Raw genomic sequence first — 14,252 nt, 5'->3', positions numbered from 1 at the left:
CGCAGACGGTGTGCAGCCAGCAGTACCGCTTCAGCGTCGTCATGAGCGAGCTCTCGGACAGCGACAACGTGCCCTACGTAGTCACCCTGCTCAGCGTGGTCAACGCCATCATCCTTGGCCCTGAGGACGTCCGCACCCGTGCCCAGCTGCGCAGCGAGTTCATTGGTAACCTCCACCTCCGCGCCAGGCCCTGGCCACCTGGCCCACGCTGCCACTTCTGGGGCGATGCCCCTTGCCCTTCTCCAGGGCCCCAGGGGCGGGCTATGCTTGGGCCTGGAGAGCCTCCCGCCCTCCTGTTCCCTTAAGTGGACACGGCCTCAGGACCTCTGGATGGTAGCCCTGGATGGATCTCGGTGCAAGGCTGCCGCGTGGAGGGGGGCAGGCGGGCGGGCTGCCATCCAGGCCTGGCCCTGCTGGCTGTGGTGTGACCGTTCACTGGGTACCACGTGTGTCCAGTCCAGTCTTCCCAGAGCCCCATGCCTCCAGCGACCCGAGGGAGCAGGTTCCCCTCCTGCCCCACAAGCTCGGTGCTGTGGGTGGTGGGAGTGAGCCCCGGGAAAGGGCAGCGGGGAAGGTGTCCCACGTGCCGGTGACCCGATTGTCCCTTCCCAGGGCTGCAGCTGCTGGACGTCCTGACACGGCTGCGGTGAGTCCCCACGCACCTCCCCCCGGCTCCCGAGCAGCATCTCCAGGTGGGCGTGGAGTAGGCCTGACAGGCCCACCCCTCCTGGGCCAGGCCCAATGGACCCAGCCTGCGGAATTACCCCAGCAGCCGGCAGCTGCCCCAGAACCAGGGTTCCCGGGTTTAATACAGGATGCCCGGTTAAACTGGAGTGTACCCAGACCGTTCTGTCAGCGTTTGTCCCAGCTATCACACGGGACACACTTACACTATTTATCAGTCGACGTTTAAAGAAGCCCATGTGGCTGAGAACCCCATCCTGGTCCTTACCAGGACCACGCTCCCCCCAGGGGAGAGGGCGGGAGGCCACCCCACGAGGAGGCTCCCAGCTGATGTGACTGGTGCTGAACTGGCCTCAGCAGAGAGAGGCCTGGATGCGAGGACCAGTCAGGGCTGGCTTTGGTGGGCACAGCACCCCAGCTCAGACCAGCGCCGAGGCTCGGCGGGCCCCCCAGAGGCCTTGGTGCCCCCCGCCCTCCTCCCCACGCAGCACAGCCGCGCAGTCTCTCCTTGCAAGTGTGAGAACTCACGCTTCCTGTCCCAGGGGTGTGGGGCTGACCGGAGAAGCCCACCCGACAGACCACAGCCCCCCTGCCCCTGCTGTGGGAACCACAGGCCCTGATCAGGGTGGTCTGCGAGTCTGTCCAGGGAGTGGGCGGCTGGCGTGGGGGGGCAGCCAGCTGAACTCCCCGGCCCCCACCCCCACCCACCCCAGAGACCTGGAGGACGGGGACCTGCTGATCCAGCTCGAGGCCTTCAGGGAGGCCAAGGACGAGGACGAGGAGGAGCTGCTGCGGACCTTCGGTGGCATCGACGTCAACAGCCACCAGGAGGTCTTCTCTGCACTCTTCCACAAGGTGCGCGCAGTGGGCAGCGCCTCCCAGGACTCTGGGTGGGGGCCCAGGGCTCGGAAGGGGCCTTGTGTCCCGCCCCGTCACACCCCGCCCTGCTGGGCCTGGGGCAGCTCCGGAGCCACACCCCCAAGCCGACAGGGGTGGGGGACTGGAGAGGCAGAGCCTGAGGTGGGGACCCATCTGGACAGGGTGGCTGCGTGGTCCTGGGCCTAGCAGCCCGGCCACTGCGGGGTGGTCCGAGGGGACACTGGGATGAGTGAGGCTGAGACGGAGCTGAGTTCCAATCCAGCCGAGGCCCCGTCTTTACTGAACCTGGCGGCTCTCAGCCAGAGGCTGGGGTCCGCGGGGGCCGTCCAGAAACAGCTGGAGACGGTGGGGCTGTCACCCTGGGAAGGGGCGCTTCCAGTGGGCGGGGACCGGGGCGCTGCTAACACCCCATGGGGCACGGGCAGCCCCCACACGCTGACCCAGCCCCTGATGTCACCAGTGTGCCCATCGGGGTGCCCTAACTCAGGCTCATTACTGGGACTCCCCTTGTAGTTTAGTTGGTAAAGACTCCGCCTGCAGTGCAGAAGACTTGGATTCGATTCCTGGGTGGAGAAAATCCCTTGGAGAAGGGCATGGCAACCCACTCCAGTATTCTTGCCTGGGAAATGCCTATGGACAAAGGAGCCTGGCAGGGGCTACAGTACATGGGATTGCAAAGAGCTGGACAAGACTGAGCGACTAAACCACCAACTCCGGGGGCATAGGGTGGCGACGGCGTGGACACTCGCAGGGAGGCCAGCGGCTGTCGGCCAGGGAGGTGACGCCCGCTGACCCACACGCCTTGCCCGCCCCCCCAGGTGAGCTGCTCCCCGGCATCTGTCCATCTGCTGTCCGTGCTGCAGGGCCTCCTGCACCTGGAGCCCAGCCTCCGCTCCAGCCAGCTGCTCTGGGAGGCCCTGGAGAGCCTGGTGAACCGGGCGGTGCTCTTGGCCACTGATGGTGAGCCGGCAGGGCTGGGGGAGGAGCTCCGTGCCCGCAGCCCCAGTCTGCGTCCCCCTCCCCGACCCCAGCCGGGTGGGCAGACAGGGTTCTTGGCCTTCGGGTGGAGGAGGCCAGCCTTGGCCCCAGAACCCATCCTGAGCCCGGACGTCCCCACCCCAGGCCAAGAGTGCACCCTGGAAGAGATGGTTGAACGCCTCCTGTCCATCAAGGGGAGGCCCCGCCCCCGCTCCCCGGACAAGGCCCACAAGAGCACGCAGGCTGACCTTGGCCAGAGCCAAAGGGGCAGCTCCCCGCAAAACTCTGGCGCCCCGACGGCAGGCCTGGGAGGCCAGCAGCCAGCCACGGCCCTCACCAACCCGCTCGTCGCCAGCGTCCAGGGCGAGCGCGGGCCGGCACCGCAGCCAACAGCCCCGGAGCAGCTGGAGCGCCCCCCGCCCCCGCCGGCGCCCCCGCTGCCTGGCCCCGCGACGGCGGCCCCTCCGCCACCCCCTCCCCCTCCTCTCCCTCCCCCGCCGCCACCCCCGCCCCTGCCGAGCATGGGGGCCGCTTTCCCCTCGCTCCCACCGCCGCCCCCGCCACCCCCACTGCCTAACTCTGCTGGGACCATACCGCCCCCACCGCCCCTCCCGGGCCTGGGGGGCCCGCCCCCGCCACCGCCCCTGCCCAGCGTCTCCGGGCCCCCTGCCGCGGGCGGCGTGGAGGAGATCATCACGGCCCAGGTGGACGTTGGCCTGGGCTCAGCCTGGGTCCCCCGCCACCGGTGCGTGAACCCTCCCACCCTGCGCATGAAGAAGCTGAACTGGCAGAAGCTGCCGTCCAGTGTGGCCCGCGGTGAGGCCCGGCCCCCACGGCTTCCCTCCCAGGACAGGGGGCAGGGACAGGTCAGGGGTCGCCCCCACAACCCCTGGAGGCTGGCGTGTCTCTGTTGGGCCCCTGCAGTGCACGGGCTCAGGGGCTGGGCGTGCTGATGCCGAGAGAAGGTCAAGGCCAAGGGTGGCTAGAGGCCAGGTCGCCGGCCAGCCTGGACACGGGGCCCTGGGCACCCGCACGCACATAAATGGCATGGCATCAACTGGAGGGCTTCTTTGGCTGGGCATTTATCAAGTGCCTGCTGAATGCTTGCCCTGGGCTGGGCCCCAGGCAGGGCAGCCCTCCAGGCCTGTACCACCTGCCCCTGGACTTGGGGAGCAGGTGTGAGCCTGACTGGAGGCCTCTCACTTGCAGAGCGCAGCTCCATGTGGGCGACGCTGAGTAGCCCCGACGCCGAGGTGGTGGAGCCCGACTTCTCCAGCATCGAACGGCTCTTCTCCTTCCCCACGGCCAAACCCAAGGAGCAGGCGGTGGCCCCGGCCAGGAAGGAGCCCAAGGAGGTAGGGATGGGGCCGGGGCTTGGACAGGGCTCCATGGCCGCCCTCCAGGTACTGACGGCTGGGGTTGTTTCGCAGATCACTTTTCTGGACTCCAAGAAGAGCCTGAACCTCAACATCTTCCTGAAGCAGTTTAAATGGTGAGCATCCAGGATCTGGATGACTGGGTCAGAAGCCCAGCCTCTGCTGTGGCCCATCTTGGGCTCAGCAGTGCCCTCTGCAGGCCGCCCTGGGAAGTGCACACCCCATCCCTGGACAGCAGTCAGACAATAGCGGCAAACGATCCCCGCTGAGGGCCCTGGAGACCACCAGTCCAGCCTCCCTGGGGAATATGAGACCCAGAGAGTGGCAGGGGTCCCCTAAAGCCACAGATGGGTGGTGGCCGCGGCGGGCTGAGGACCTGGCCCTGCCTCCCTAACCTGAGTGCTTCCTAGAGGCAGGTGCCCTGCCCAGGATCTCACTGGGTACCGCTGAGCCTTCACCCTGTGTCCTGAGCAGCCCCCGGAAGGAGGAGGCAGGGGGCGCTCGGGCAGCTGGGGAGTGCATCATTCAGCTGCAACCTGGGCAGGTGGCCCACCTTCTCTGTGCCCTGAGACTCCCCAGGTGGAGGGAGAAAGCCTGCTGTGACCGGCGTGGGGCTGTGGGCTCAGGGCCACCCCAGGCGGGCAGGGTCCCAGGAGGCCGAGGGCCGTGGCTCGTGCCATCCTCGGCCACCTGCACCCTCTCGCCCCTCCAGCTCCAACGAGGAGGTCACCGCCATGATCCGGGTGGGGGACAGCACCAAGTTCGACGTGGAGGTCCTCAAGCAGCTCCTCAAGCTCCTTCCGGAGAAGCACGAGGTGAGCACGCGGGGGTGACCGGTGCGTGCGGGCCGCTCCACGCAGAGTTGCGCTGTGAGCGGGCTGCACAGCACACGTGGGCGCCCCCCGCAGATCGAGAACCTGCGCTCCTGCGTGGAGGACCAGGCCCGGCTCGCCAGCGCCGACCAGTTCTACCTCCTCCTGCTGGGCGTCCCCTGGTGAGCCGGCAGCCCCCGGGGTGGGCAGGGGTTGAGGGCAGGAGCTGGGCCCAGGCCCAGAGCAGAGAGCAGGGCTGTGCAGACCCCTACCTGGGGTTCCGTGAAGAGGGGCAGACATCACTGGTGCGGCCCCCAGCCTCAGGGCCCTCCGAGGAGCCCTGTGGGGTCCAGGCCTTCCTCCAGGCCAGGGACGTCGTGGGGGTGGGCGGTGGGCAGGGCTCTGTGGCCTCCTGCAGGCCGGCCCAGGCCCTCCTGTGTGACCCCCCTGCTCTAGGAGGGGACTGTCCCACAAAGGGCTATTGCCCTTGTCCTCGGCACCTGGGGGCTTGTCCACAGCGCCCTTGCTGAGCCCTCCCAGTCCTGCCAGATCCCATCTGGGGCCTGGCCCGGGAATGTGCATGTTGAACCAGGCCAGGCCATGAGACCCCCAGCAGCTGAGAGGACCCTGCGGGCCCCAGGCAGGTGGATGGGGCCCCTGGAGCCTGAACTCCTGCTCTGCCGCCCCAGCTACCAGCTTCGGATCGAGTGCATGCTGCTGTGCGAGGGCACGGCCGTCGTGCTGGACATGGTGCGGCCCAAGGCCCAGCTGCTGCTCGCCGCCTGCGAGAGTGAGTGCGGACGCGAGGCTGGGCGGGCTGGCCCCGGACGGCGCCTGTGGGTGCTGAGCTTCCCCTCCGCACGGACCACCGCCCAGTCCTGAGGTCTGCGCCATGCATGCACAGCCACTGTGCCCACGCCATGTGGGCACGCACTCACACCCACACACACGCTCTCACACATACACACATGCGCGTGTGCACTCGTGCTCGCGCTCAGAAGCACCCACACGCTCGCACACTTGCACACGTGCATGCACACTGACCGGTGCGCACGCGCACACGCGTGTACATACCCAGACGCACGCGCTACACGCAGACGTGTGTATACACGTGTTCTCTCACACACACAGGTCCCCACACGCATGCACATGCTTTCATACACGCATGCACACATACCGCTTTCCCTGAACGAGGAGCCAGGGGGTCACCACAACTGCATGGCAGGGACATGGACGGGCCTGACCGCCGAGGCACAGCCCGGTTCTGCTGGGCACGCACTCAGGGATGTCCCTGTCGCCTCGACCACAGAGCCGAGAGCCAAGGTGGCCGCAGGTTCCAGAAGGCCCCCTCAGCGTCGTCGCCCACAGAACGGGCAGTGAGGTTCAGGGAGCACTGCCGTCAGCGTGCCCCAAGCTTCCTGGGGTCAGGGCTCCACTGCCCTGCCCCTCCCTTGTGCCCCGCGCCCCTGTCCCACCCTGGGCGGAGCCTGGGGACCAGGCCAGGGGGAGGCATGAAGCGACCTTGTCCCGCAGGCCTGCTCACCAGTCACCGGCTGCCCGTCTTCTGCCAGCTGATCCTGAAAATCGGGAACTTCCTGAACTATGTGAGTCGACGGCACCCAGCCGGCCCCTGCTCCCAGACCCCCGCCCCCCGCCCCTCCACCAGGCCGAGACTCCCTCCCCCCCTCCCCTCACAGGGCAGCCACACCGGGGACGCCGACGGCTTCAAGATGAGCACGCTGCTGAAGCTCACGGAGACCAAGTCCCAGCAGAGCCGGGTCACACTGCTGCACCATGTGCTGGAGGTACCGGGGTGGGTGGGCCTCCTGGGTGCAGCACACGTGCCCAGAGGCCCTGGAGGCCCCGCCCAGCCCCCCAGGTCTCCCCTGTGCAGCATTGCCCGCCCTGCAGCCCACACCCACTCTGACCAGCCCCCATCCCTCCGCATCCCCGGGACAGCAAAACCGTGAGAATCGCAGTCAGGCCCAAGGGAGGCCCTGGAGGCTCAAGGTGCCAGGGTTTCCCGAGGGACGTGGGCCAGAGCTGCCGAGGGTGGGGCTTGCAGGGCGGCCTTGGGTGTGTGGCCTCGATGGGCCTCACTGGACACATCGTGTTGCAGGAAGTGGAGGAGAGCCACCCCGACCTCCTGCAGCTACCCCAGGACCTGGAGCTGCCTGCCCGAGCTGCAGGGTAGGCGCCTCCCCTCCCCCGCCCACACCCTGGCCAGTGCTGCCGGGCTCAATCAGGCTGCTCCCATGCTGGGGCACCACTCTGGACCCCGAATCTGCTGCCTGATGGTCATCCCACTTTGGGACAGGACCTTGTGTCCACTATGGCCTGTCCCTGCGTGACCTCGGGGGAAGGGGAGTGACCCAGCCACAGTCATACCAGGGGCTGGTCTAGCATGGACCCCTTTCACAATGTGTCCATGCTGCCGCCATTGTACAGGCAGGGAAGCTGAGGCCCCGGGAGGTAGGGTCAGGTCTGTGGGGTCACATAGCCCAGGGGCGGCTCTGGGAGGGCAGCGTCCACACTCAGCACTGGCCGGCCCGGCTCCATGCCACCATGGAAGGTTCTCTGGTCCTGGGGAGGCTGAGCCTTGCAGAGAGTCAGGCAAGGCGGGCAGGCTGAGCCGTGAGGTTCACTGTCCTGACACCACCAGCCCAGCACCTTCTCAGGTGGGCGTTTGACCCCACACTGCTCAGCCCATTCTGCAGCCCCTGACGCACCTCTGGCAGCCAATGTGCTGTCGGGGGCCACTGTTCCTGAGGGTGTGCTGTCCGGGGGCCGTGCTGCCCTAGCAAGGCTGGACAGCGGCTTTCGACTGACCCAGTGGGCCCTCTGGCGCCTTCAGAATCAACCTTGAAGCCATCCGCTCGGAGTCCAGCGGTAACCTGAAGAAGCTCCTGGAGATGGAACGAAAGCTGTCCTCCTCCATCCCGGAGGTGCAGGAGCAGTACACCCACCGCCTCCAGGCAAGCGCTGGGCGGACACAGCCCCTTCCAGGGTTGGGGTGTCTGCCGGGCCTGGGGTCTACTGTAAGGTGGGAGCGCGAGCCGGGTGAGCGTGGGGAGGAGGGAGGTAGAGCGGGGACCTCCCACAGGAGAAGAGCGCCTGCCCCTGGCCCCCAGGCAGTTTCCGCGGCTCAGGGGTCTCGCCTGATGGGCTGAAGGGCTCAGCCCCCCGGCACGCAAAGCCCCGGCGACCACTCTGCCTGCAGAGCCTGTGCTAGTGGCCGTCCTGCTGTGGCCGCACCTAGCGCTCCAGAGGCTCCAGAGCAGGCATCTGCTGTGACAGTGGGTGGGGCCCTGACCCCGCGACCCCACCCCGGCCCCTCCCACCGCAGGCCCCTGACCCTCCCACCGCAGGCCTCTGACCCCGCCCCTGAACCCCTCCCATCTTGGGCCTCTGACCCCTCCCACCGCAGGCCTCTGACCCCGCCCCTGACCCTCCCACCGCAGGCCTCTGACCCCTCCCATCGCAGGCGCTGACCCCCGCCCCGCGCCTCCCCAAACACAGGCCAGTATCACAGACTCGCAGGCGCTGGAGGAGGTGTTCCAGGCCATCGAGCAGAAGCAGCTGGAGCTGGCCAGCTACCTGTGCGAGGACGCCCAGCAGCTGTCCCTGGAGGACACGCTCAGCACCATGAAGACCTTCCGGGACCTCTTCCTCCGCGCCCTGAAGGTGGGTGGGAGGATGTGTGGTGGGTTTCCGGCCCGCTGTCCCCGAGCAGGGCAGGCGGAACTGGGGCGCCGGAGGCCTGGGGGGTCACGGGCTGATCCGTCCCGCAGGAGAACAGGGACCGGAAGGAGCAGGCGGCCAAGGCTGAGAGGAGGAAGCGGCAGCTGGCGGAGGAGGAGGCCCGCAGGCCGCCGGGCGAGGGCGGGAAGGCCGGTGAGGCGCGCGGGGGAGCGGGCGGGCCGGGCTGTGGCCTTTCCTCCCTCCCGGGGGCTCTGGGGGCCCCGGGCAGCGTCGCTGAGGGTGTCTGGGCTCCTCAGCCAGGAGAGGAGGCGGGAAGCAGGAGGAGGTCTGTGTCATCGACGCCCTGCTGGCTGACATCAGGAAGGGCTTCCAGCTGCGTAAGACGGCCCGCGGCCGAGGGGACGCAGAGGCGGCCAGCAGGGCAGCCGCCACAGACGCCCCGAGGAACACGGCACCTGGTGAGACCCTCCACCGCCTCCGCTCACCCTTCCCTTCCCACCACCCTTGTAGCCTAGCGTCTCCCTTCCCCCGGGAAGCCCTCCTTGACTGCACAGGAGAGCCCGCCGCTCCTCCTTGTTGCCGTGAGATAAGGGACACCTCACCCCTGTGATCCTTGCACACACCTCTGCTGCAACAGAGGCTTCCCTGGTTGCTGTGACAGCCATTCATCCCCTCCCCCCCAGGCAGGCGGGAGAGTTGGGCCAATGGTCTCATTGACATGTGCCCTGGGGCTCAGAGGGGCTCTGAGGTGGCTGGGGGAGGCGGGATGAGGCCCTGGGGTGGGACCCTCCACTCCTGGGCAGGCTGCCTTTGGGGCTCTGGGGGCAGGGGTGACATATGTCATCGTCGTGGGCCCAGTGTGCCCTGATCCCCCATGCTGGGTACAGACTGTGGACACCAGGGCCCAGGCCTGCCCTGTGGGAACCCACTCGACCACTGGGGAAGGCTTCCCAGGGAGGGGGCTTCGCAGGACGGGCGGTGTTGACTTGGGACCTCCTGAACAGGGCCCTGGGGATTGGCATCCCTCGGGGTGGGGCCTGACAAGTACTTCCTCCACAGCCGCCTCCAGGGACCCCGTGGGAGGTACCAGCCCCCCCACCTCTGAGCCTGGTCTGGACTCCGCAGCTGCCAGGGAGCCCCGGGGCTGGGACCTCGCGGATGCCGCTCCCACCAGCCACCAGCCCACTGGAGACTCATCAGAGATGGGTGGCCCTGGGCCCCTGGAGAGGCGCTCTTCCTGGTATACAGATGCCAGTGATTTCCTGCCCACGGAGGACCCCCAGGGTCCCCAGTCCCCTGCAGGGGCCTGGCCAGTGGTACTGGGAGATGCTCAAGCCCTGAAGCCCCTCGATTTCAGTGACCAGCCCCCCAAAACCATGGGTCTGAGCCAAGAGGCTGAGAAGCCCACGACCCCGCTGGGTGCCCACCAGGCTGAGGCCGACAGCACAGGTGAAGGCCCAGAGGACGCAGCTGCCCAGGGCTGCCGTGCCGGCCTCCCCGCTGCAGGCCCTGATGAGGACGATGACGGGGAGCTCACAGCCCCAGATTCCGCGCTGGACACCTCCCTGGACAGGTCCTTCTCCGAGGACGCCGTGACTGACTCAGGGTCTAGCACCCTCCCCAGAGCTCAGGGCCGGACATTGAAGGGCACAGGCAAACGGAGGAAGAAACGCCCCTCCAGGAACCAGGAAGGTAACTCAGGTCCCCTTGTCCCTCCCCGTCCTGCGGAGCAAGGGTACTGGGCGGGCGAGTCAGCAGGGCTGGGGGCATCGAGGCGTGGTCCGAGCTCGTCCATCCCACACCGGGGCCTGGACCTCCCCCTGAGGCCAGCCGCTGCCCCCGGGAGTGGGCGAGTCCACTTCTCCGGTCCTGCCGCAGAGGAGACAGCAGTGCCTCTGTCCTGGGAGGGCACCGCCCGGCGGCTGCACCCCTAACCCACTACCTCTGCCTGGTGGTGCCAGCCCCAGCCAGGCTTGGCAGGGGGCCTGGGGCATGGCTGTACTTCAGCTCGGCGTCCACACGGCCCCAGCCCCAACTCTGAGTCCTGGGTCGCTCTGAGGGACGAGCTGTTGAGCCCGTTTCTTTTATTTGGAAGCAGAGATTGCCCCCGACCCTGACGATAATAAAACAAAAAGGCTCTGTGTGATCCAGTGAGGTAGGTACCCGCCTGGCGCTCAGCACTAACGGTGGCGGCAGGGGCAGGCCTGCCGGCCTCCTCAACACTAACCCGCTGCCCCCAGCCCTCCCCAGGACCCTCCTGGCGCCCGGCTTCCCCTCCCGCCCTCTCAGAGCCTCGCTTAGCTGCCTTCTCGTCTCTTCTGGGGCGATGAGACCGCCGCCGCCTCGCAGACGGGTGAACGGGGCTCGGCGCCCTGAGGGCGGGAGAGAGGTCCCCCTGCCTGAGCGGCTGGCTCACTCCCGCCCCCAGGGCGTCCCCTTTCCCCGAGTCTGTCCTCAGGGCACCCTCCTCTGGCCCTGGTGTGAGCCACACGCCCCTGCAGGGGATGCTCGGGCCTCCTTCTAAGGGGGAGAAGACCTCGGGAGAGGGTCTGTAGGTGCCTCCCTGGTGACGGGCTCCAGGCCTCCTGGGACCCCTGAGTGGGCGGGCCAGTTGGGGTCTTTGACGAGGCTCACAGGTGTGACCAGAGCAACAGGCCTGGGTCCCCGCCGTGCCCCGGCCTGGGCTGCGGACCGTGATCGGACGTGGGGACTGGGGGCCTGCGGGGTCCGGAGCTGCGCGAGGGCGGCCCTGGGTCTCCACGCACCTCCCGCCCCCCAGACTCGAGGCGAGGTCCAGCAGGCGCTGGCGGCCGGGGCATGGGTATGGTCCAGGGCAGCTCTGACCACGGGGCACAGCCTTTCCCTCCCTGGCGGGTTCCCAGCTGGCTGTCCACTCTTGACACACCCACTTTCACTTTACAGGAGCCCTGCATGGCCCTCAGGGCCAGGATCTGGCCTTGCAGCCCCAGCTGCTGGCCCTGGGTGTGGGGGACCTTGGGGGGTGCGTCTGTGGGTTTGGGGGCAGCAGCCACAGGTGACCGCTGTCTGGCGAAGATTACTGAGCCCAGTGTAGGGTCTGAGCTCCCTCGAGCTCCCCCCACCCCCAGCAGCCACGGGCCCCTCATCCCCAGGTTAGGAGGGGAGGAAGTGCTCCCTCCTCCTTGTCTCCCCAGCTTTTTGTTTGGAAAATAAACTTCAAGTTGAAGGAAAACTTGCAAGGAGGTCCCCATGGACACCATCTACTCTTCACCTTGAAATTTAAAAAACATGCAAAATATAGGAAAACTGCTAACATCTGCTTCCTTTTCCCACCCACACCCCTTCCGCACGCAACTTCACAGACCAATTTGAGTCGTCAGGACACGCCACCCCTGGGCTCGTCCCTGGCTCCCAGGTCAGGGCCGTTCCCCCCATACACCTGGACGGTGAGCCGGCCTCCCCTGTGGCCTCAGGGCGGCCCCGCGCCTCCGTCTGCCCGTGTGGCCGCTACTTTGCGTTTTTGGACTGAGGTCCTGCCGGGCCCGCACGCCCAGTCCTTCCCCTGCCCCGCCGTCTTGTGTGACGCGGAAGACGCAGGTTACTTCGGGGCACCCTGTTCATCCCCCGCCGGGTCAGATTGCGTTGAGGGCAGGACCCACACCCAGTGACAGGAGTCCTCCCCAGAGCCCTGCGGGAGGGGCTCGCGGGCCCATCTTCTCCGTGCTTAGCGGCATGGACACCAGTTGAGAGGTCAGCCGGTGGTTTTGGCGGACCCTCCGCTGCCCGAGCAGGGCTTTTGCTCTGGGGTGGGCGAGGCCAGGGGTGGCACTCACTTGGGTTTCTGTTCCGTCCTTCCTCCCACAAGCTTCCCTGCTGCCCTCTCCCTGCTGGGCAGTGTCGGGGGCGGGTGGTCTGTGCCCACGCTGCAGTGCGCCCGTGCCCACGGGGCGAGTGGCATCAGGCCGCCTCCTCGGGTCCTTTCTTAAGCACAGCCGCGTCCCCTCCATCTGCCGGCCCCGCCGGCCGGGCCCTGCCTGCCGGGTCCTCGTGGCACAGGCCCAGTGGGGTGACTGACCGTCTGCTTATGCCCCGGTTGTCTTCCATCAGTCTCTTCCGAGCACTGGCACTCACGCCCCGTGCTGCCTGGCTCCGTGGTGGCCAGGAGCGCAGGGCCTTTGGGGGGAACAGCCAGGCAAGAGCGTGGAGGGCGTGGGGTATGCAGCGGCCCTGCGGGGGGCAGGAGCCAGAATTGGGGGCCAGGGGAGTGCGGTGCCCTGAGGATGGAGCAGAAAAACCGCAGGAGGCCCCCACCGAGGGGCTGGTGGAGAAGTGGCCGAGAGAGCCCCAGGGAGAGCCGGCGACAGTGGGCCGGAGAGAGTGGACGGGATGGGACTCAGGGACAGGACACCATGGAGACCCCACCCGCCTGTCTCGGAGGCGAGAGGCCTGCCTGGCGACCCCAGGCCGGACGGGTGGACGGGAGCCGACCTGCTGAGGGTCAGCTGGCACCTGCCACCTGGGGGTGCCTCGCTGCTCCAGAGAAAGGGCCCGTGGTCAGAGCGGACCTTGGGACACGGAGTGCCGCCCACTGGGCAAGGGTGCCAAGCAGATGGTGGGAGCCTGGGGCCTCTGAGGTGGGCGCTGTGCCGCGGCCCCCGGCCAGGCCGCCCTAGTCACATCCTCTCCTCTTCCCACAGGCCTCAGGCCCAGGTCCAGAGCCAAGTGAGAGGAGGCACAGCTGGGCTGCCGGACAAGCTGCTGGGCGAGGGCCCCCGCCCGGGCCAGGCTGGGGCCAGCCCCTGGGAAACCCAAACTCCGTGCCTTACCCGGCCTGTGCCGTGGCCTCTCGGAGCCTCGGGCTGTCGAGGCCAGGACCCCCACGGGCACTGGGGCCCACCCCCCGGCACCCCCGTGGCCTGCCTGCATGCCCCTGCCCTCGTGGTCTGCTTTCTAAATGCCACTGCCTGGGCCCAACCCCCACCGCATGCACCACGGCCCCCACACGGCCGCCTGGTGGGGCAGGTCAAGTGGTTGCATCCAGGGCACCCCGAGCTTGTGACCTGGCTCCCAGATTCCCCTGGGGACAGGCCCTCACAGACCTGCCCCCCCGAAGCGACGGAGTCAGGGAGGACGGGAGCCCCCACTCCACAGCTCTGCCCCCAGCTCGCTCAGTCGGGCTGGAGCAGTCGTTCTTAACTGAAGTGGGATGATCTGTGGGCTTCTACCGTTCTGTGTGGCTGAGCTGGGGACAGGCAGGTGGGTGAGAGGACCAGGGCCTTCAGGCAGAGGCAGGCTGCCTGGCCGCATGCGGGAGGGCCAGGGCCCCTCCACTCAGAAGAGGGAGAACCCCGTGGAGTCGGCACCATCCCCGACCTCCAGCCCTGAGGTGCAGAGGGAGCTGCCCTTGGGGTCCCTTCGTCAGCAAGACACCCGGCCTGCAGCTGCTGCCCGCTCCTCCAGGTCCCACTGGGCCGAGGGGAGGCCAGGGTCCGGGCCGAGAGGCCAGAGGGGCTGCCGTCTCTCCTCACTGACCCTGTGGGCCTCTGGCACTGCCCCCACCCTCTGTGTGTGTGCGCCCAAGACTGGAGAAACTTTGGCCAATAAAGAACAAGGCTAGCCCAGCAGGGACTGTGATGTGTGTACAACTCAGGGGTGAAAGTGGTGTGATCACAACAGCTGTGATGATGTGGGTGGATGGATGGACGGATGATGGACAGGTGGGTGGAGGAAGGGAGGAATAGGTGGGAACAGAGGGGCAGGTGGCTGGCTGGGGGGCTGGCTGCATTAGCAGAAAGGCGGCTGTGCGGGTGGGGGATGGAGGGGGCGGGGTGGGCCCGGGGCG

At 67.8% G+C, this 14,252-nt stretch overlaps 1 protein-coding gene across 9 annotated transcripts in view; it reads left to right on the top strand.

Moving 5' to 3' along the window:
- Positions 1 to 14,031, top strand: part of INF2 (inverted formin 2) — a 28,240-nt gene extending 14,209 nt beyond the window's left edge. For 2 of the 9 annotated variants that reach the window (XM_055418650.2, XM_055418645.2), the window contains exons 4-23: positions 6 to 165; positions 613 to 646; positions 1,398 to 1,539; positions 2,382 to 2,523; positions 2,686 to 3,357; positions 3,751 to 3,896; positions 3,972 to 4,033; positions 4,630 to 4,732; positions 4,826 to 4,911; positions 5,419 to 5,519; positions 6,263 to 6,333; positions 6,427 to 6,534; positions 6,849 to 6,919; positions 7,584 to 7,704; positions 8,249 to 8,413; positions 8,521 to 8,623; positions 8,728 to 8,889; positions 9,491 to 10,123; positions 10,527 to 10,586; positions 13,108 to 14,031. In XM_055418650.2, the coding sequence (XP_055274625.2) occupies positions 6 to 165; positions 613 to 646; positions 1,398 to 1,539; positions 2,382 to 2,523; positions 2,686 to 3,357; positions 3,751 to 3,896; positions 3,972 to 4,033; positions 4,630 to 4,732; positions 4,826 to 4,911; positions 5,419 to 5,519; positions 6,263 to 6,333; positions 6,427 to 6,534; positions 6,849 to 6,919; positions 7,584 to 7,704; positions 8,249 to 8,413; positions 8,521 to 8,623; positions 8,728 to 8,889; positions 9,491 to 10,123; positions 10,527 to 10,585 (3,141 nt within the window). In that variant the 3' untranslated portion in view covers position 10,586; positions 13,108 to 14,031. The other 7 variants (XR_016035716.1, XM_055418647.2, XM_055418646.2 and 4 more) reach the window with 7 other exon arrangements.
- Positions 14,032 to 14,252: the final 221 nt, after the last annotated feature.

Source organism: Moschus berezovskii, chromosome 21, assembly GCF_049115385.1.
Source record: "Moschus berezovskii isolate FMDL1 chromosome 21, NW_MosBer_1.0, whole genome shotgun sequence".
NCBI classification, from domain to species: Eukaryota; Metazoa; Chordata; class Mammalia; order Artiodactyla; family Moschidae; genus Moschus; species Moschus berezovskii.
Note: the sequence above shows the minus strand (reverse complement) of the source record. Positions and strands in the feature narration are given on the sequence as shown.